The sequence below is a fragment of the Castanea sativa genome, chromosome 10 (genome assembly GCF_040712315.1).
Source record: "Castanea sativa cultivar Marrone di Chiusa Pesio chromosome 10, ASM4071231v1".
Taxonomy (NCBI): domain Eukaryota; kingdom Viridiplantae; phylum Streptophyta; class Magnoliopsida; order Fagales; family Fagaceae; genus Castanea; species Castanea sativa.
In genome coordinates, this window is record NC_134022.1 from 25,467,121 (window position 1) to 25,487,700 (window position 20,580).

Here is a 20,580-nt window from a genome sequence, read left to right on the forward strand (position 1 = left end):
GGGTGAAACAATATTGTACTTCTGCGGTTGGTCTGACATTTGTTGGCTAACTCCTAAATGGGACCAAATCTATTTTATTTAAGCTATATAGGGATAAATGAGGCTTATCCTGCGAAGGTGTTGGATGTTGGTAACCAGCGTTTGGTTCCTGTACTGCTCTAGAAAAGGAAATTTGGGTTAATTTTGTACTGTGCAATATATCTTTCTATTAAAGGGCAAACAGGTATACGAGGATTAAAAAAAAAAAAAAATTGCTCTTCCCGTTGAATTTAACAAAAGCACGTGTGGATCTCCAAGATGAACAAATTACCAAAAAATAAAAATAAAAAATAAAACAAGTAATTCTTTGAAACTGATTCTTGAATTCTATTTTAAATAACACCTCCTCCTACTTATAAGACTCCCCATAAAATACTTCACAACTTATTATCCAAAAATAGAGACTAATAAATTAAAATCTTTAAACAACACACACACACACACACACACACATATATAATTTGATAATTGAGAGAAAGAAATTGAACCTTAATTCATTCTGTTGAAAACATCGAGTATCAGTTGAGTTACAAAACTTTTAATTTATATTTATAGTAACTGTCACTTACAATGTCAACTCTTCTTGTGGTCTAACCATGTCAAACTGTTTATTAATATTAAATTGAAAGTGTAGCTACAATTCTAACTATGGCTTGTCTTTCATTATAGAGCATCTCTCTAACAAGATCAATTAATTATGACAAGTTGATCAATATGTAGTTTATGTCGTTGGTTTCAATTAACTTAATTAATATGAAATAAAACATAGTTTATATTAAAAATCAATTAGTAGCCCTTAAACGCTTTCCAAGCAAGACCTCATTTTGATGAAGTAACATCAACATGTCATTAGGGGGAAGGGTGGCTTGACCCCAAGATACTCCACAAAACGAAGTCTTGTTGGCCCAAGGCTCCAAACACTAGGCCACCAATGGCATTGGTAATACCCTCTATCTTACTATCATATCCTCAATTAATATGAAATTCCGACATGTTTGAATAATTTAAATGGCTGAGATTTCTCATGCGGTTAGATTTAACAAAACATACAAAAAGTACCCGTGCATGGTGGAATGACAAATGATTCCAATGTTTGGGGAGCTTAAGTGGTGTTTTCGTCATTTTAGAACATATTAGAGCTAGGGTTTTTGTGTTCTTTGTTTTGCGGCTTTGCTTTGTTTATAATTGGAACTTTGTCTTGGCCTTTTTCATTATGTTATTTCTCGCAGCTTCTCTCCCCCTGTTTCGCTCTGTTCGTCTTTTCTTTTCTTTTTTTCTTTTTTTTTGCCTAAGCCACATTCCTCAATACTCAAATTCTTCTGACTTTCTCACTCTCCATCCCAATTCGTCTCAGTTTCTCATTAAGATACTCACTCTCTACCTATGTCTTTAACAAGCATCACCTAAAGGATTTGTTAAACTTACTACACCAACCATTTTTCTCGCTAGCTAGACAACCAACCAAACTTAGCCATTATTACTGGGTTTTGTTCAGCTTCCTAATAAGAATAGGTGGTAGTGATCAATCATGGAATCAAAGACAAAAGTGAGTATATGATCTCTTGCTCTATAAAGGGGTTGAGTTCGTTTCTTGTTTAAAATGTACACTATTCTACCTTATTGTTCTGACTTGATTACATAACCTTATTCCTTTGAAACAGAGGTCAGAGTCAGAGGACATGAATAGCACATTGTTAGGTGGGGCTGAAGAGCTCAAGAAAAGCTGTACAGATTGTCATACAACAAGAACACCTCTATGGAGGGGTGGTCCAGCTGGGCCAAGGGTAAATGATTAGTCTTATTCATATTTTGCCCTTTGTTAAATCTCAATCAACATTTTTTAATTCCTATTTTTCATTTATAATTCGATAGTTACAACATCGGATTCCATTAGAAAAAAACAACGGAAAATGCAAGTTGAGCTACAAAGCTTGGCTCTCTCTACATTTTTAATATAACAAACTATTTGATTCTTTTCTCATATAATATTCTATGTTTGCAGTCTCTTTGCAATGCATGTGGTATCAGATACAGAAAGAAGAGGAGGGCGCTTCTGAGTTTGGACAAAGGAGAAGCAGAGAAGTGCAAGAAAAATAGCATTAATAGAAGCAATAAAGGCAAGGTGGGAGTCAGATTGAAGCTGGGATTGATGGCTTTAGGAAGAGAAATGGGCTTGCATAGATCATTGGGGAAGGAGAAGCAGATTATGAGGAAACTTAAAGAAGAAGAACAAGCCGCCATGCTGTTGATGGCTCTATCTTGTGGCTGTGTCTACAACTAGCCCAAAGAAAAGAAAAGAGAATCAGAATTTTATTTTTTGCTTCCTTTCTTTGTTTGGGTGGAAGGAAATTAAAGTCTCGGTGGTCTTTTTTACTTTTTAACTTTCTCTTTGACCTTTGGATCCAATCTTGTTACTGCTAAATGGTTCCATTGTTGAGTCTTCATGAAGAATTGGAAGTGGATGTAAAGAAAAAGCATTTGGGATTTGACACGAAGAGATGGTACTCACAAAGATTGAATTACTTTTTCTGTTTTATTATTATTTTTCCTATGTAGACCTTTGCTTTTTAGCACGAGGGGACAATGCATTGTTTGTGCTGCCAAATAAGTAGCATTAATAGAAGCAGAGAAGTGCAAGAAAAATAGCATTAATAGAAGCAATAAAGGCAAGGTGGGAGTCAGATTGAAGCTGGGATTGATGGCTTTAGGAAGAGAAATGGGCTTGCATAGATCATTGGGGAAGGAGAAGCAGATTATGAGGAAACTTAAAGAAGAAGAACAAGCCGCCATGCTGTTGATGGCTCTATCTTGTGGCTGTGTCTACAACTAGCCCAAAGAAAAGAAAAGAGAATCAGAATTTTATTTTTTGCTTCCTTTCTTTGTTTGGGTGGAAGGAAATTAAAGTCTCGGTGGTCTTTTTTACTTTTTAACTTTCTCTTTGACCTTTGGATCCAATCTTGTTACTGCTAAATGGTTCCATTGTTGAGTCTTCATGAAGAATTGGAAGTGGATGTAAAGAAAAAGCATTTGGGATTTGACACGAAGAGATGGTACTCACAAAGATTGAATTACTTTTTCTGTTTTATTATTATTTTTCCTATGTAGACCTTTGCTTTTTAGCACGAGGGGACAATGCATTGTTTGTGCTGCCAAATAAGTAAATAATAACAAGCTATTGGTCAATTGACCTGGCTAATTTATTCACAAGTTCGATTATTTTTCTCGCTCAGATTTATCCGAAATTTTGAAATATTCATGAAACCGAGGAATAAAATATTACTCCGTAATAATAGATTTGTGTATTTGTGTTAAGTTCGGTTCTAGAAAGTAGAATCTAGAGTCAAAAGCTGAAGTATATGGACAAAATTGATATACGAAATCATCGTTACTAATTAGGAGCAAACCCGAGTTGCAATGCCCAACAAATTTAGTCCATTTCATTAATTGTTCATAACTTTACTTGATGGTACAACTTTAACTAGACTTAGCTTAAGAGTACTTGATTATTGATGATATGTAAGATCATAGTCGTGTACAAGCCTGTAGGTAGGAAGGTTTCTACTCGGGCCTTAAGGCGAAAATTAATTATCTTGTTTTAAATGTAAAATTATTATTAATTGACATGAATTACTTAGATTTTTTTTTTTGAAATTTTATAGACATAATATTTAATAAAACTTTTCACATTTGTCGATGTGCCATATTGATAGTGGTAGATAAAACAGTGGTATTCATGGTAGACCGAGATGAAAACTAGTAAAAGTTTGTTAACTCAACTCTTAGGGTATGTTTGGTTGGAGTGAAAACATGGAGGATGGAAAATAGGGAGAGAAAAATAGAGTGAAAAACGACATTTTTCATCGTTTGGTGCAAGAGAGAAAATAAGAGAGACAGAAAATGGGGAGGAAAATAATCCCTTTAGGCCCATATTTTTTTATCCTCCCAATTTGAAAGAAAAATGGAGAGGAAAAGATGCTGAATGATGTAATTTACACAAATATCCTCACTTTATTGTACTTACCAACCCCTTTTACTTTATAACAAGGACATAATAGTCAATTTATATAAACAACATTTTCCATCCTCCCATTTTTCTCTCCAACCAAACAAAAAATTTTTCCAGTCTCCCACTTTTCCACCATCTAACCAAACACACATGAGGGAAAACCAAATCTTTTCTATCCTATCATTTTTTTATCCTCCCACTAATTTTCTATCTTCTTACTTTTCCACTTCTCCAACCAAACAGACCTTTATTATTACTTTATTTTTTAAAAGTGTAACATTCACAATATTTTTTATAACAAATCCTAGGTTTTAAGTTGCTTCTTATTTTCTATTTGAAAACACTACTATTATTATTATTTTTGCTATCAATAATAGACTGTAACAACTTGCTACTTAGCATTTGTTGTAAAAATATTGTGAACGTAGTATTATTTTCTCTTTTTTGTTTTTTTTTTCATTTGATAAAAAAAATTACTTTATTTATTGATTATAAATAACCCTATTGATTAAAATTTGGGGACATTGTTTTTACTTGGGGTCTTAAGCCACCGCATCTATTGCTGCTACCATCCAGCTGGCCCTGTTTCTACTATCAGCCGACCTTATTAAAGTCAAAGTATTGGGCTTTGAAATTAGAAAAATGATAGGTTTACAATATTTTTACAACAAATTATGTGGTAAATTATTATTGGTTTTAATTTAAATTTATTACTAAAATTATTTTTTTAATTATAGGATTTACCATGAAAGTGTTGTGAAAATATTTTGGACATAATATATCTCTTAAAATTATTTCATATTTTTACTAAGCTAGATCTAGTGAATAGATAGTAGTATAGTATTGGTGGTATCTAGAACCAGAAACTAGGGATTACTGTGATTCAGTCTCTCTTTAATTTAATGCAAAATACATGCAAAAAGTATTGCGACTACAATATTTTCACAACAAATTTTATGTTGCAGGTTGTTATTGAGATTAATGGATTGTATTTAATTGAAAAACCTATACAAAAAGAAATATATCTAAATTTTATCCACACTATCCGTGAATTTTTACATGCTATGGAGGCATTGAATTTTGATTCTATTCGTCTATGAATGAAAGTGATTCCTTCTTCAAAAGAAAAAAGAAAGTATTCAATTATTTGCTGTACTGGTTGAATTTAATTATCCTAAAAAATAAGATTACATTATTTATAATGTATGAGTAGATACAATCATGTAAACTAATTGATGCAAAGCATGACATGAACTCTGAGCTGACCAAATCTTCGAGAGCCTTCCATATCATTCCGAAAGCTTACTCTACTTTCTAGTCCTAGATACTGTGGAACCAATTTCTCCATCTTTCTAGGCTTTTGCCTGGAATGGCTTCTGGATGCCTCCCGTAAAAATAAAGTGCATCAAGGAACTGTAATCTGCTTCCACGTCATTACTCTAACACACGTGACTTCTTCACATAACTCTCTTTAATTTCAAAACCTTGTGATCCATTTCTTAGTCTCCACTTCTCAATTAGACCAAAACCAAAGAAACCCAAAAAATTAAGTTGAGCAAAGCAAACCATTGATTAATAATAGCTAGGCAAGCCAAAATGCAATCAAGATTAGCAGGCACAGCCACAAGGTGGTCTTGGGTTTTAGCTCAAGCCAACAACAAACAAGCTCTCCGTAGAGGACTTGCCTCGACCTTGGCTGGTCGCACTGCTGACCCTCCCAATGCCATTCACTCTGGTGAGGTTGAAGCTGGCCCTGCTCATGCTGTTCATTATAGAAAACCCGAAGTAAGATTCTTTCTTGGCGAAATTAATAATTTTCATTCTTTAAATTGGGTCTAATTTTGATTTTTAATCTTTTAATTATCTTAATTCTTCAAAGTTTTATTATAGCTCAACTCATACCTTATAGGCTTTTCAATAAAGATTTCTAACAATCAAACTATTATAAATAAATAAATATAGCTCAACTCATAGCTTATGCCTTATAGTATTTTCAATAAAGATTTCTAACAATCAAATTATTATATATAAATAAATAATTCACGCTTGTTTGATAAGAGTTTATTTTAATTGTTAATTGAGCTAAAAAAAGAAAAGAAAAAGTGGATGGATATACTAAATAAATTTATTTAATTATGCCAAGCTAAAATTTAGGTAAATCAAGTTCCTAATTAAATTTAGGGAAAACTAAAATAGAAACATTGACAGGGTTATAATCGATTAAATGCAACACATATATGAGAAATGTTATAGCCATTATATTTTCATAACAAATCTTACGTGGCAATTTGTTATTGGTGGGTAAAAAATTAATTTCAGTTAAGTTCAAATTAGATCGAATAACATCTCACTCCATAGATTTGGTGTGAAAATATATGAATGCCAACTCAGATTAGCTCCTACCCATTTTTTTTGTTCATCAAAAACTGCAATACATATGTATGTTTGAATTTAATAAAAACTTAGTGTACAACTGTAATTTTGTTTTTGGAAAATTTATAAAGTGTCAATTTTAATCATTCTATTTATCTTTTGTTTGTTCCAATATTTGAAAAGTGTCAATTAGTATACCATTAACATAAAATGAAAGAAAGTAAGAAACTGAGGCATGTTTGTTACATGTGTTTAAACGCATATTTTTAGTTTTTAAACAACATTACACATATTTTTAGACATTTTTTCGCCTACTTGTATTTAAAAAAAAAAAAAAACAATTGTTTAAACATACGGACCAAATGGACTCTAATTTTTTTTTTTTTTTTTCCGTTTAAAAATGAACTCAATGACTTTTTAAGTTAAATCAAATGTAGGCACTTTTTTTTAGGGGTGGCAATTCGTGTTCGCGTGTCGGGTTCGTGTTGTGTCAAGTCATGAGTATTCGACTACATAGGTCAACACTAATCCGACATGTTTATTAAACAAGTCAAGATTCCTCAACCCTAATACGACCCGTTTATTAAACGGATAAGTCGTGTCGACCTGTTTATCAGATTTTATCAAAATGAAAAATAAAAATTAATGAAAAAATAAACAAATAAATATTTTTAATATAAAATTCAAAATTAATGAGTAACTGCATCACAAATAATCATTCAAAATTAAAGCATATCCCAATATCACAAATAATCAATCACAATATGTCAAAGAAAATAAATCACAACAACTAATAAGTTTATATACCTAGAGTTTGAAGGGTATATTGATAAAATATCATTTAATTAAACGGGTCAGACGGGTCAAACGGGTTCTATGTGTTCAACACTAACCCAACTCATTTATTAAACGAGTTAGCCATGTCAACCCGAATATAACATGAACCCGTTAAGCCTCAACCCATAACCTGCTAATTTCGTGTCGTGTCGGGTTCGCGGGTCATATCAAATTTTGCCTCCCTTACTTTTTTTCAGCTTTCTTTTCTCTCAGACTCCGAGCTTAAACTTGAAATATGTAAATTAAGTTTGAGAATTTGTAATTCACAAATTCATAGGGCCAAGGAAACGTGGTGGATGCTGATACTGAGAATCAAGAAATAGAACTCAAACCCAGTAAAGAAACGGGACCATTAGTGCCTCCTGGAACGCCTTATGGTTCTCCGCCGAGGCTAGAGAGCACCGGTTTGAGCCAAGCCTCGAACCCCATCACTCAGCAAAAGCGTAGCCATAGCCATAGCCATGCAACGAGCCTGGAAAAGGTGAGTTGTGCAGGGCTTGACGGCACACCATGGCCAGAGGAAATAGAAAAAGAGCAGAGTGACAGAGAGAGACAAGCTGAAGATGACAGAGAATACTACAAGCATCACAAGGCCTCGCCTTTGTCAGAGATCAAAATGGTTGATACGAGAAAGCCTATTACAAGGGTAACTGATGCTTCGAAATTTGAGGTTGGCGGAGATGTGATTGGGTGGAGGCCGGAGCAGCTTGACACGGCGGAGGAGGCGCTTCTGAGAGCCGTTCGGATTTGGAGACAGAATGCTATGCGTGGAGACCCGGATCTTCCACACGGACGGGTTCTTAGAGAGCTTCGTGGTGAATGGTTTTGAGGTATTAATTGTTGTACTAAACAAAACAAAATGGCTTTTGTAATTTTAGAAAGCCAATATCTTCAAGTGTTTTTCTTTTCGTTTTTTTTTTTAAGGAAAGGTTAATGTTGTGAAGGTATTAGTATATTTGTGGACACTGCCCCGGGAATGGGTCTTGAAATGCGACAAAGATTTAGCATGATCACCCCAATTTTTGAATTTAATGGCTTATGTCGATTTTAACTTATCTACACAATTAAGTCTTAATTGTTATTATGATTAGACAATTTACATATGCATAGATACACAATTATAATAGCAAAAAGTGTTTATGAAGATAAAAACTTAAGACTGATCAAAAAAATTCTCTAGGGTCTATAGCTAATTTTATTAACAAGAGTAGCTGTAATTAATCTCATTTACAAACTCTTCAAGCTATATAAATGACATATTTGAGGTTTTTGTTCATGCTACAACTAATTGTACCAATCTTTTTTTCCTTATCAGTCACTGGTTTCTATATATTGAGTTGTTAATCGCAACACCGAGTCTTCTATGTCACTCCAAGACTTTTTGAAGGTTTGGGATTGCTCTAATGGATTTCAGCACTAAACAACAACAAAGAACACTCAAGATTTTCGTATGTGTGTAGTTTTAATCTCCTTTTAAAGGATTTGTAAATTTGAGAGGGGTGAAGGTAGATAGAACAAATGCTTTTTTGCTCTAGGATGGAAGGATTGCTCTCTATAGGTCTTCAATATGGGAATTTGGTGTAAAATCTCGTGGGTTAAGATCACTATATGAAAGGGCTCGGTGGATGGGTATAGGAGAGTGCGACTCTAACAAATTTCTCTTAGGTTCGCAATCTTGCTTGACCAAGAGAGGGGCAAGTGTTGGGCAAGATCACTAGATAACTATTTTTCAAAAACTATACTTTACTTAACATGCAAATTTCCCTCAAATGAGATTCTCATTGCAACAACTTTAACTTCAGCTCTTGACTTCTCAACCAAATACAAAGTAACCTACAAATGTAAAAGTTACAATAAAAAATTCAAAATACAAATAAGAAAATATTAATATACATGAAATTTTGGTATTGAATATGCCAACGCTAAGATCCTAATAAGTATTACCAAAACTGGACAAATCTAACTTGAATATTGTAAAGATGTTGTCACTTGATGTATATCCTCACTCTCAAAAATAGAATCTTGAATTATTATTTCAATGAAAATAGAAATAACTCAAGATTGGCAACTAAAACCAAACAAAATCAAGAATGTGTTTTTTTTTTTTTTTTTGGAGGTGGTTGGTAATATAAATAATTTGTCATACTTTTTGCATTCCACTTTATATTCTACTAATCACAATTTATTAGGTATTTTTTTGTCTTTTCTTAGACAATAACCAAAGTTTAAATTAAAAAAAAAAACTTACATGTGACATACTGTGTTTGGTAGAGTATAAGTGAAACATAAAAAGTGAGACAGAAAACTTGCATTCATTTGTGAGACTTCATTTGTGAGACTTTACGGTATATTGGGGAAAATTTTATTTCTGATTAACTCAAAAATCTATTTTTGAGGCCCACTTTCCTTCACTTCAGCTCATTTACAACATCAACTCATCTGTTTGAATCTTGGTCCTTTTATTTTATTTTCTTCTTTGGTAGGCCAGATACCTCGCTCACGTTCTGGGCTTAAGTAACACGTTATTTTTCTCCATAGAGACAAAAAAGGACACGATATGGGCTTAGATTAGAGTTTTATGGGTTCGGGCAGGGACGAAACTATTCAAAGGCAGGGGGGCATGGCCCCAACCTTTGGAAAAAAATATACTAGTATGTGTATTAAGAAAAATAATTTTAATTTTGGCTCTTAAATTTATATAGTTGGCTCCTCCCAAAAAAATTTACAGATTGACCCAAGAAATCCTACAAATAGATAACAAGCAAAATCTATAAAAAAAAATATGCATATCCAGATAATAAGAAAAATCTTTGGACAAATCATAAATCCAATCTAAGCAAAAACAATAACAAAAAATAAATTTAAATCCTAGCAAAAAAAAATCACAAAAATCCAATAACCCTTACCCAATTTCTCCCTCTCACTTGAGAGTTCTATGTCACTCTCAAATGACTCCATCCTCATAGCCATAGAGACAACTTTTATGCCACATATTGATTGCTTCATTCACATATTAGTTAGACTTTGAAAATATCAAAACGTACCAATTGACTTACAAAACTCTTGATTATAAAATTCTATTATTAAATTTTTTTTCAAAAGAAAAAATTCAAATAAAAATTAATAAATTAATGCTAATAATGCAACTTTGTCAATCTCTAGTATTGATATTCCAATTTTTTAAAATCTAAGAACAAAGAACTTTGGCCCCCCTAAGTTTGAATCCTAGTTCTGTCCTTCGGGAAATATTCATCCTTCTTCCGTACTTTGGATCTTGAGACTGGTCTACTCGCACATTTGATTTAATTATATTAAAAACAGTCAAGAGGTCAAGATCTTTATAATTTAATGGGGTGGGTTCATCCATTACCACAGTAAAATTTGTTTTATTTTATTTTATTTTTAAGATAAAGTGGATAGTATGTAGTTATTTTTAAGATAAGTTGAGAACTTGAGAGTAGATAGTGGGGGACCGGGAGGTAGAGTTCAAATCAAAATTGAATAGAAACTTTTCCCTATTATCGTATCCAATAAAGCAATAACTATGAAGTTCTAATTGTGACCTTTGTTGTCACATAATCTCCTAGTATTAAAGAAGCATTGGCACTTCAATTACAGATGTTTTTAATGGAGGCCACTTGTGAGGTTATAAAGGACTAATCTTACCTGTTTAAAGTAATGCTTAAATCCCTTTTAAAAAAGTAATAAAATGAGTGTTGAAGTTTCAAAAACAACTAGAGTCGCCATGACACGTTTAAAGTTTGGGCAAATTTTATACATTATATTTCTTAATTAAATTCAAACATATACTTGAAATGTATTTACTTCTCTATAATAAAGTTAACATGATTTATATTGTATTGATGAAAATAATCATAATCATGTGTTTAAATTTAATTTAAAAAAAGGCTTATGTCTATACGTACCTAAGACACTTAAGTTTTGTCCTTAACTTTAGAAGAAAAAGAGGGATTGAGATACGGTGATGAGAAACTGGCAAACTGCATTCATTTGCAGTTTTATAGAATTTAACAACATTGTTTTTCACATAGGAATTACTAGTAGGACCAAGAACTTCAAGCAGTCGACGCTGCCTCAGTTCCGTTTGTTCTCTTGTAGTGATAAAAAAATCGTGCAAAATGTGGACGAAATTAGGGCAATCTTCTTTTGCTATCTTTTAGGATTAATAATTTTTGTTCATTTTGTTTGTTACTAACGCTGGTGTTACCAAAACCATAAAAGATAAAACACCGACAAATGGTGCGGTCACCAATACACATGCACACTCCTATCTCCATCTCCCTCTCCCTCTCCGTCACAACCAAGCCTACATTGTCTTTATATTTCTCCCCCTCAACCCAATTCCTCACTCTTTCTACCACTTTGGTCTGAAATTTGATGAAACAGTATTCAAACATAGGAATTGCAAACCCCATAAAAATGTTACCTTCACTTTTCACTCTCCTTATCATCATCTTACACTGCAACCTCTCCTTAGCCACACCAACAACTCCAACAACAGATTCCAGTCAAAACCAAACAGTGTCCAAAAAAGACCAAATAGCATGCACAGTGTGCAATGAATGTGAGAACCCATGTCCTGTGCCATCAACACCACCACCACCACCAGTGGTTGAGTGCCCGCCACCACCACCGCCTGCTCTGCCACCACCACCGCCTGCTCTGCCACCATCACCGCCTGCTCTGCCACCACCACCGCCTGCTCTGCCGCCACCAGAACTCCAGGAATGCCCACCGCCACCACAACTTCCGTGTCCTGATAATTGTAACACACCACCATCACCATCAGGGCCTACAGTGGAACCAGTTCCACCAAATAATCGGCCTAACCAACCTCGTCCACCAAATGGACCAAAACCGTACCTATCACCGCCAAACCCAATGGTTCCTTACTTTCCATATTACTATTGCTGCTCTCCACCAGGGTTCTCTAACTCTGTGCATTTGAAATTGAACCCATTTGTTTCCTCCATTGTTATTTTCCTTACTTCTCTCTTATGCTTCTTCTAGACGCGTTTTATTAACTGTTTTTAAGTGGTGGGTCTTAGTGGCTCTCTCTCTCTTAATTCTTTGTCAGTTAAATTTCAAGGCTGAGAAATTTTCTGTAGAAGGAATTGGTGATATATTTAGCATTCCTTCAATTTAGATCATGCCACGCTTCCCATTGGAGAAAAATAAGTGCAAATAAGGCTTGGTGGTTGAAGAAATCTTTCTTCCCTGTCATTTGTATATTGTAATTCAATTGTTCTACTCTATCATGTTATGTTATTAACGTTGAAAAATAAATCAATTTATAATATTCTTGTTATTATGTGCTCGTTACTCATTTTCCTTTAATTTTTTTTTCAGTTTATATGCATAACTTATTTCATGTTCTCAAAAAGATTTTTTTTTAAGTAAACTTTTTTCTTTGAATCTTCATTGGCATCTTTCGTGAAGTCTACTCCGTTTGTCTCAGTTTTTCTATTCATAGGAAAATTTGAGGTATAACTTTTATAAAAAGGAAATTACACTTTGGCCAGGTGTAGTTTGCCAAAAAATACTTTATTTACATGTGGTTTTAAAATTGACATTTTACTCATCTGAGGTTAGTTTCGTTTGTCTCCCGTTATTCATCTCTGTTAAAAATATGAGTAAATTTGTAATTTTGTTATCCTTTTATATTTCTCTCATCTCAAAACATAAAAAACTAAAAAATCAAGGGAAAAGAAAATCTAAAAGTTAGGTTTTGTAAAAATTAAAACCTAACTTTTACATCTTCTTTCAATACAAATAAAAGAACAAAATTAAATACTTAAAGCGAAAGAGTTGAATCATACATAAATCCTTAATACAAATTGAATAATCAATTCTAACAGTGTACGAAAGTTAAATCAGGGCTATGTTAGTTTTGCCAAAAGAACCAATTCTATAATCATGAGAGTCGTCCACCTTCACAATTTCGTCACTGCCATCCACACCAATCAACTTCCCAATGGTACCACGTTGCACACCAGCCATAATTTTAACCTTGTCATTTTTCCTTGGTGTCACTACGTCCATTTCATCAGGAAGAGTTGTCATGGTTTCACCATTATCGCCAAGAACAATCCTACAGGAACCATTTATAAGCACCTCTCGAACAATTCCTACAACAGATCCCAACCTGCGTACATTTACCACTGTCTAGCATGAAATATGGTCCTTCATTGTCACCACTTATAACTGGAGACCTTGTTTCACTAACTTTTAATTTTTATAAAACCTAGCTTTTAAATTTTTTTTCCCTTAATTTTTTAGTTTTTTATGTTTCGAGAGGAAATAGACATAAAAAGGTAACAAAAATACAAATTTACCCATGTTTTTAATAGATGTGAGTAACGGGAGACAAATGGAGCTAACCTCAGGTAAGTAAAGTGTCAATTTTTAAACTACACGTAGGTAAAGTGATTTTCAGGCAAACCACAGGCAAGCAAAATGTAATTTTCCCTATAAAATATCGTTATTTTAAAGGTATAACTATATTTTGTACAATAATTAGCATAGGCAAAATAATCTGTATCACATAGCACTCAATTGAATCGTGTTTAACCTTTTTCTTTTTCTTTTTATAATCCAATATTTAAGAAAGAAAAAATTTTAACTTAAGATATTTCCAAAAAAAAAAAAATCAGTTAATGTACAAGACTTTTGACATCATTGTGTTTAAATTAATTTTCCTCTAAAGAATCAAACTTAAAATTTATGTATGAGTATACATATTAAATTCTTTCTTTGCATCAGTAGGTTTATTGTTTTTAAATGATCCGATCCAGTTACAAAACACAACTTAAGCAGTTAATTAATTATTGTCAAGCCTTGCACCCTTGTATTGTCTAGTTATGATAATCTTAGTACTTTTGTATATTTACCTTGTACTTGCAATGTAAATTTACACTGTAAACACATAAAAAAAATGTTAAATGTTATACACATTTGCAAAAACAAATATACAAAATTTACTATTTTTTTAAATATGTACAATATTTGCCACTTTTTGTATATCTATAATGTAAATTTACATTACAGGTATAATGTAAATATAGAATTTTCCATAATCTTATTATTATCCCATTAGTAACATTAATGATACAACATCAAATTTTCTTTTTTATTTTATTTCTTATACTGAGATAAATTTGGGTAGCACAAAAGAGAAAAAGTAAAAAAGGAGGATATGGTTCAGCTTTTGTTGGTTCGCTTTAGAAGGAAGGTTCCTTTAACATAGAAGGAAGAGTGACATGAGGTGAATCTTTTTTGTGAGAGACTTGAAGCTGATTCTGCGCACCAATACGGATCATGTCCATCATTTTTTGTAGGTTATAATGTAAGCTAGGCAATTGACGCCTCATACCAATGGATCCAGATAGGGTTTCTAGTTTTCAGAAATGTGCTCTCATCACATGTCAGTGGAATATTTTTATCACGTTCTACTCCTAACTTTGTTTTGAGTATAAAGGGGTGAAAGAAATGACATAACGTAATGCAGATCGATCGGGACGAGAGATAGGATAATGGGCTCGTGGGTGGGCATATTGCTGCGGGTCCACCATCAAAGTGCAAGGATTTGGCTCTTCTGTAATAATTGTAGGTCCTTCTGTTATAAAGTATACATCGCCCACTTCATAAAAAATAAGTCTAAATCGCCCATTGCGTAGACAGGTTACATTTTGTGTGGTGTTCTAATGAGAAGAAGCTATCCATGATATTGGTAATTAGCTCAAGTGGTAAAGTTTTTTATTGTTAAATAAGAGATTTAGAGTTTAATCTCCTGTCTACCCCAAAAACTAATTGACGGTGTAAAACTGAGAGACTCTTGAAGAGAATAGAAAAATCTTATTAATTATCAATAGCTTTTGGTACCTACACTATTATACACTAAAACAGAGACTCAATTTCCCGCCTAAATAACTAACTAACAAACTTTCAACAATACAACCAATTAGTGTTTGATACTTGTTTTCTTCAGTGCTAAACAGCTGTCACTGATTTCTTCTCTCTTCTTTCCTTGACACGTGCTATGCCTTTGCCTCTTTCTGTTACTTTCTTCTTCACCTCACACGTGCTACTACTGTCCACTTCTTCAATTTTAACAGGCGGCTTGGTTTGATAATAAGGAGCTATCATTATAAGCGAACGCTATAGATTGAAACTTTTTCTAAAAAAAATGTTATTGGTAGAATATAAAGTAAGAAAACCAATAAAGTGGGACAAATTATTTGTATTCTTTAACAAATCAACATGAAGGAATAAAAATCATCCATATATTTCATCAAAAAAGAAATCATCTATTTTATTTTTTGTGCTTCACTTTATACTTGCTAGTTATGAAATCCCATGTGTCTGGGGTTTTTTTTTTTTAAAAAAAAAAAATTCTAAACTGGTAATTTTATAAAGAATATAAAAAGAATAAATAGACTTTATGCTCCATCAATTGTGATTTTCAATGTGTCCGATTTTTTTTTTCCATTTTAAACTTCAGTTATTTTATATTAAAAAAAGTAAATAGACTTTGTGATCCACCATTTGTGATATTCCATGTGTTTGATTTTTTTTTTCTTATCTTAAAATTCAGTTATTTGAGACATACAAGAGAGAGGATATAAGGTTTCAACACAATAATGCATCATAAATTCCACTAAAAAAATTATTGTAACTTCTAAGGAAGAATGAGATAGATTATACTATACACAATATACTATTTTAAACAATGTGAGACAATTATGTTGTACGAGGTACGATCCCAGGCCCACTGGGCCTTGGGCCTTGGGCCGAACATTATCTAGGATCAAAACTGAGCCCCATCCTCATAGTAAGCCCATTTCATTTCAAATGCATGATAGACAAGCTCATATCGATCAATTATAACCTGATCAGGAATGTGCTTGCTTGGAGCAGTCATGCCCTCGGCAACTCGGTATTGCCTTGGGGAGTATCGCTGCTGAGCAATCTTTTAGAGGCAGGAATCAGTTCCATTGTCATTACCACTGTTTTCAATGGAGCATATTCCTTGTCATGAATAATCAAATTGGACACCACCTACACGAGTGAGACCAAAAGCTAGAAACAAAGAGTGATAGAGAGAGCATACTATCTAAAAAGAGGAACTCAAAGAGAGGAAAAGGCACGTTTGTGAGAATTGAGGGGTATAAGATACTTGGTAGGGAACTACCCTTAGTAGGAAACTCTAAACCCACCATTCAAATAAGTTGTGATCCCAATTCTAAGCCTGGTCCATTAAGTAGGATTTTTGTACGCACAATTGGCGCCATCTATGGGAATTTCCTACGTAGCTGTAGTTCTACCGAGAAGTGAGTAAGAAAGATGTCTGAACAACACTTAGCCAGCTATGCCACTAGTGGTTCGGGAGGATCTTCTCGGGGTTCAAGTTGGCGAGAAAAAAGGCATAAGAGAAATAAGGACCGGTGTCACGACTAAGAAGGGGGGCATTTTGGTTCTGCAGAAGGATCGTTGCAGACGTATCGATCAACGTCAAATGTCTCCGGCCATGAACACCATGACAGGAGGGACTAGGAGTTAGACCGCATGTAGAGAAGGATAAGGGATTTGGAGCTAAAATTACAAGAAAGGCGCTGACAAAGGTACCGTGATGAGCATGCTGAGGGGTTTGAAACAGTGAAGGGTTGCCATGGAGAATCATTCCACCAGTCAGGTTCGCATCGGTCTAGGGATTGGTCTTGGGGTTATGGCGACAAAGACTCGATTTCCCTTGACCGACAGAGGCCCCGAAACACCACGCTAGATGCTATGAGCCAGACGTTACGCAGAGCTGCCCGGTCCCCATTTTCGGAAGAGATTGAACGAGCACCAATGTCGAGCAGATTTACCAGACCACCGTTTATTTCGTACTATGGGAAAACAGACTCGGTGGAACATGTGAGTCACTACATCCAAATGATGTCTTTGCATAATCATAATGATGCCCTGATATGTAAAGTGTTCCCCTCTAGTCTCAGGCACAATGCTTTGAGGTGGTTTAAAGGGTTGAAGAAAGGCTCGATTCATAGTTTTGGAGAATTGATTCAAGAATTCAGGGCCCGGTTTATGACATGTAGCCGTGTACCACAACTCGTGGATACTTTGTTCTCTATGAAGATGGGAGCTGGGGAAACTCTTCGGAGTTATACCAGTAAGTATTGGGAGTTGTATAATGAGATCGGCAGGGATAACGAAAAAGTGGCGACTAGTACATTTCAGCTGGGGTTGCCTAAGGATTCCAAATTACGAGAGTCTTAGACAAAGAGGCCTCCCAAGGATATGAGGCAGCTTATGAGGCGTATCGAGGAGTACAAAAGATTAGAGGATGATAGGCAGCAGAACAAGGGCAAGGCTCTGATTGTAAGTCAATCAAGGCAAGGGGGTTTCCAATTGATACCTAGGAGGGAATTGAGAATACAGGAGCCGGGAACTCAACCAGGGGAAGTAAATGTGACGTTCAAGGAACCATTACACAAAATCATGGATCGAATTAAGAATGAGCCATATTTTAGATGGCCAAAAAAGATGGGGGGTGATCCTTCTAGAAGAAATCAGAATTTGTATTGCAATTATCACAGGGAAAAGGGACATACCACCAAGCATTGTAGGGCGTTGAAAGATCACTTGGAGCAATTAGTAAGGGCGGGGCATTTGAAGGAGTTTGTTGCTGATCCGAAGAATTAGGAGACCTGGAAAGGTGCCCAACCACAGGGGAATCCTCTTCTGCCCCCTTTGGGAGTAATAGAAGTCATCCATGCTGCTTCTAAGGGTACGTTAGTGACTCGGAGGAAAGGGGTATTGACCGTGGTCCCGATGGAGAGCAATTAGGACACGCAGCCATCTGAGAAGAGGTTGAAGTATACTTGGGAGCCCATTTCCTTTGATGATGATGATCTAGATGGAACGACCCAACCATATGATGACACGTTGGTAGTAATAGCATGAATTAGTGGTTTTATAGTGAAGAGGGTGTTAGTAGACCAAAGAAGTGGCACTGAAGTTGTGAGAGACCTCGAAAGTGCACCTCAAAAAAAGAGAGATTTTTTGTGTGCTTTTGGGGCACCTCTCTTTTTGGGTAAGTGGTGTGGAGTCGCCACTTATTTTTTTTATACAAAAAAACAAGAAAAAACTAAATACAAAACACATGACTGAATTGTTCCATTCCCATTGATTGAATAAAAAAGAATACATGTTTGATAAATTGAAATTACATGGCTTTGGGTCCTAGTTACAAACTACCAAATAATTACATGGCTTTTTGTCCTAATTACAATCTACCCAAAATAAAATAAAGACAATGCTAGATCTACTTAACCAATGACCTAAATCCGAAGGCTAGGTTATGGAATGGGAAGGAGTTAGACACCTATTTCGCCCAGACAAAATCTGGTCTTCTAGACTTTTGTGACCAATGTACCATCTATGCATGCTATGTATGACATGTTGTGTATACACATGAAAAACTAAATCACATAAGTTTATTTATAAATGCATCCTCTTCTTTGTTAAAAATTCAGATATGTTTTTGACAAAAAAAGAGGATTTTAGTTTGTAAAAAAATGCCAGAACTATTTTTGTATGTGTAAAAACATGGTTTTTGAAAAGAAAATTCAGATATGTTTTTAATTAATAAAACAAAGACTTTTGGTTTGTTAAAAAATTCAGATTCTTTTTTGAGAAATAAAAGGAATGATTTGGAGTTTTGTAAAAGATCAAATTTGTTTGGTGATGATAAGAAAAATGATTTTTGGTAAAAAAAAAAAAAATCAGATCTGTTTTTTACATGTTAAAAAAATATGAAAAAGATTTTTTTTTTTTTAGAGAATTTCATTCATAACATAAATTTATGCTATATGAACCAAATAAAAAAAACATAAACACAATCATGCATAATCTTTTTCTTTGTTTCAAAATCTGCATATGTAAAAAAAAAAAAAATCAAATTTGTATCTAAGAAAGATACAAATCAATTTTTAATTTGAGAAAAAATTAGATCTACATCTAAGGAAGATGTAAATCTGTGTTTATTTGGAAAAAAAAATCAAATATACATCTAAGAAAGATGCAGATCCATTTTTTATTGAGAAAAATTTAGATCTGCATCTAAGAAAGATGCAGATTTGTTTTTGATTAAAATAAATTCAAATCTGCATCTAAGAAAGATGCAGATCTGTTTTTTAATTAAGAAAAATTCTGATCTACATCTTAGAAAGATGCAGATTTGTTTTTTATTAAGAAAAATTCAGATCTACATCTAAGAAAGATACAGATCTGTTTTTAATTAAGAAAAAGAATTGATTATATGCAGATTATTGAAATTAAGAAAGAGATCATAACAACTATATATAAAAAATCAAGATCATGCTTTAAACAAAACAATGATTAACAATTCATGTTATGGATAAAGAAAAACATGCATCATCATAAAAGAGAAAAACATAAAGAAAAGGAAAAGGGTGATTGAAAACAACCTTCTTGTATGGAGCACTTCTTGTTCTTGAAAGGATATTTTAGGGTTCAAAAAAACTTATTAGCAATCTCAGAGAGGATCGGCAAATATTAGCAATCTGAGAGTCTCAAAACGTATGCCTCTCAAAGTGTTAAGAAAAAAGGTGCTGAATTATGAGACCCAGCCTCTATTTATAGGGGCCAGAAGACTCTAAAAAATAGACATAGACGATTAGGATGTAAATCCAAACACATCTTTTTGCGAAAAGATCAAAAAGGGTGTGCCTTATCGTCACCTGAAGGCTGTTGGGCCAAAGCCCAAAAAGGGGAAATTTGGCCCTTTTGGAGTGCCGTTTAGCACTCCTAAAGTGCCGAATTGTCTCTTGGACACCGAACGCTCTTTTGTGTTCGGGTGTCATTTGGACTCTCCTTCTAGGGTTTTTTGATCCAGTCCTTGCACCTAGACGTGTTTTCATCCTCCGTCCATGATTTTTTTATTATCTTTTTTCCAGATAATTCTGGCTTTTTAAAACAATTATCTTGTAGATAAATATACTAAAATAAATCTTAATAAAATTCAGATTATCCACAATTTTATTCAATTTTAAAATTCAAATTATTCAATTAATTTTAATTGTTTAACTAATCAGAATTAATTTAAATTAATCATGTGTGGTCGACTCTTCCTATACACAATGCATATGGACTGTGCAAACTTTATCATGCGATATCTTTTGATCCGATGGTTCGATTGAGAAACCGGACACACTGTTGCGACCATTAGAATCTCAAGATCATTTTTATGATATGCAATGAATAAACTGATACATGCAATACAA

The 20,580-nt window shown here is 33.9% G+C and overlaps 3 protein-coding genes across 3 annotated transcripts; all 3 read left to right on the top strand.

The window, feature by feature from the left end:
- The first annotated feature begins 1,249 nt into the window (after positions 1–1,249).
- On the top strand, positions 1,250–2,561 carry LOC142613985 (GATA transcription factor 15-like). The gene is made up of 3 exons (XM_075786511.1): positions 1,250–1,585; positions 1,701–1,823; positions 2,042–2,561. The coding sequence occupies exons 1-3, from the start codon at positions 1,568–1,570 to the stop codon at positions 2,318–2,320; spliced, it is 420 nt and encodes a 139-aa protein (XP_075642626.1). The 5' UTR covers positions 1,250–1,567; the 3' UTR covers positions 2,321–2,561.
- A 3,080-nt stretch (positions 2,562–5,641) lies between these two features.
- On the top strand, positions 5,642–8,084 carry LOC142612292 (uncharacterized). The gene is made up of 2 exons (XM_075784403.1): positions 5,642–5,830; positions 7,533–8,084. The coding sequence occupies exons 1-2, from the start codon at positions 5,642–5,644 to the stop codon at positions 8,082–8,084; spliced, it is 741 nt and encodes a 246-aa protein (XP_075640518.1).
- A 5,562-nt stretch (positions 8,085–13,646) lies between these two features.
- Positions 13,647–17,551, top strand: LOC142612294 (uncharacterized). The gene is made up of 2 exons (XM_075784404.1): positions 13,647–13,662; positions 16,932–17,551. Exons 1-2 carry the CDS (start codon positions 13,647–13,649, stop codon positions 17,549–17,551), a joined length of 636 nt encoding a protein of 211 aa, XP_075640519.1.
- The last annotated feature ends 3,029 nt before the right edge of the window (positions 17,552–20,580 follow it).

Bases quoted from the DNA above. Each gene is read 5' to 3' on its own strand.
- LOC142613985 (XM_075786511.1), top strand. The intron at 1,824-2,041 runs GTAAATGATTAG...CTATGTTTGCAG, and splicing joins GTGGTCCAGCTGGGCCAAGG to TCTCTTTGCAATGCATGTGG.
- LOC142612292 (XM_075784403.1), top strand. From the start codon at position 5,642: ATGCAATCAAGATTAGCAGGCACAGCCACAAGGTGGTCTTGGGTTTTA. The intron at 5,831-7,532 runs GTAAGATTCTTT...ACAAATTCATAG, and splicing joins TTCATTATAGAAAACCCGAA to GGCCAAGGAAACGTGGTGGA.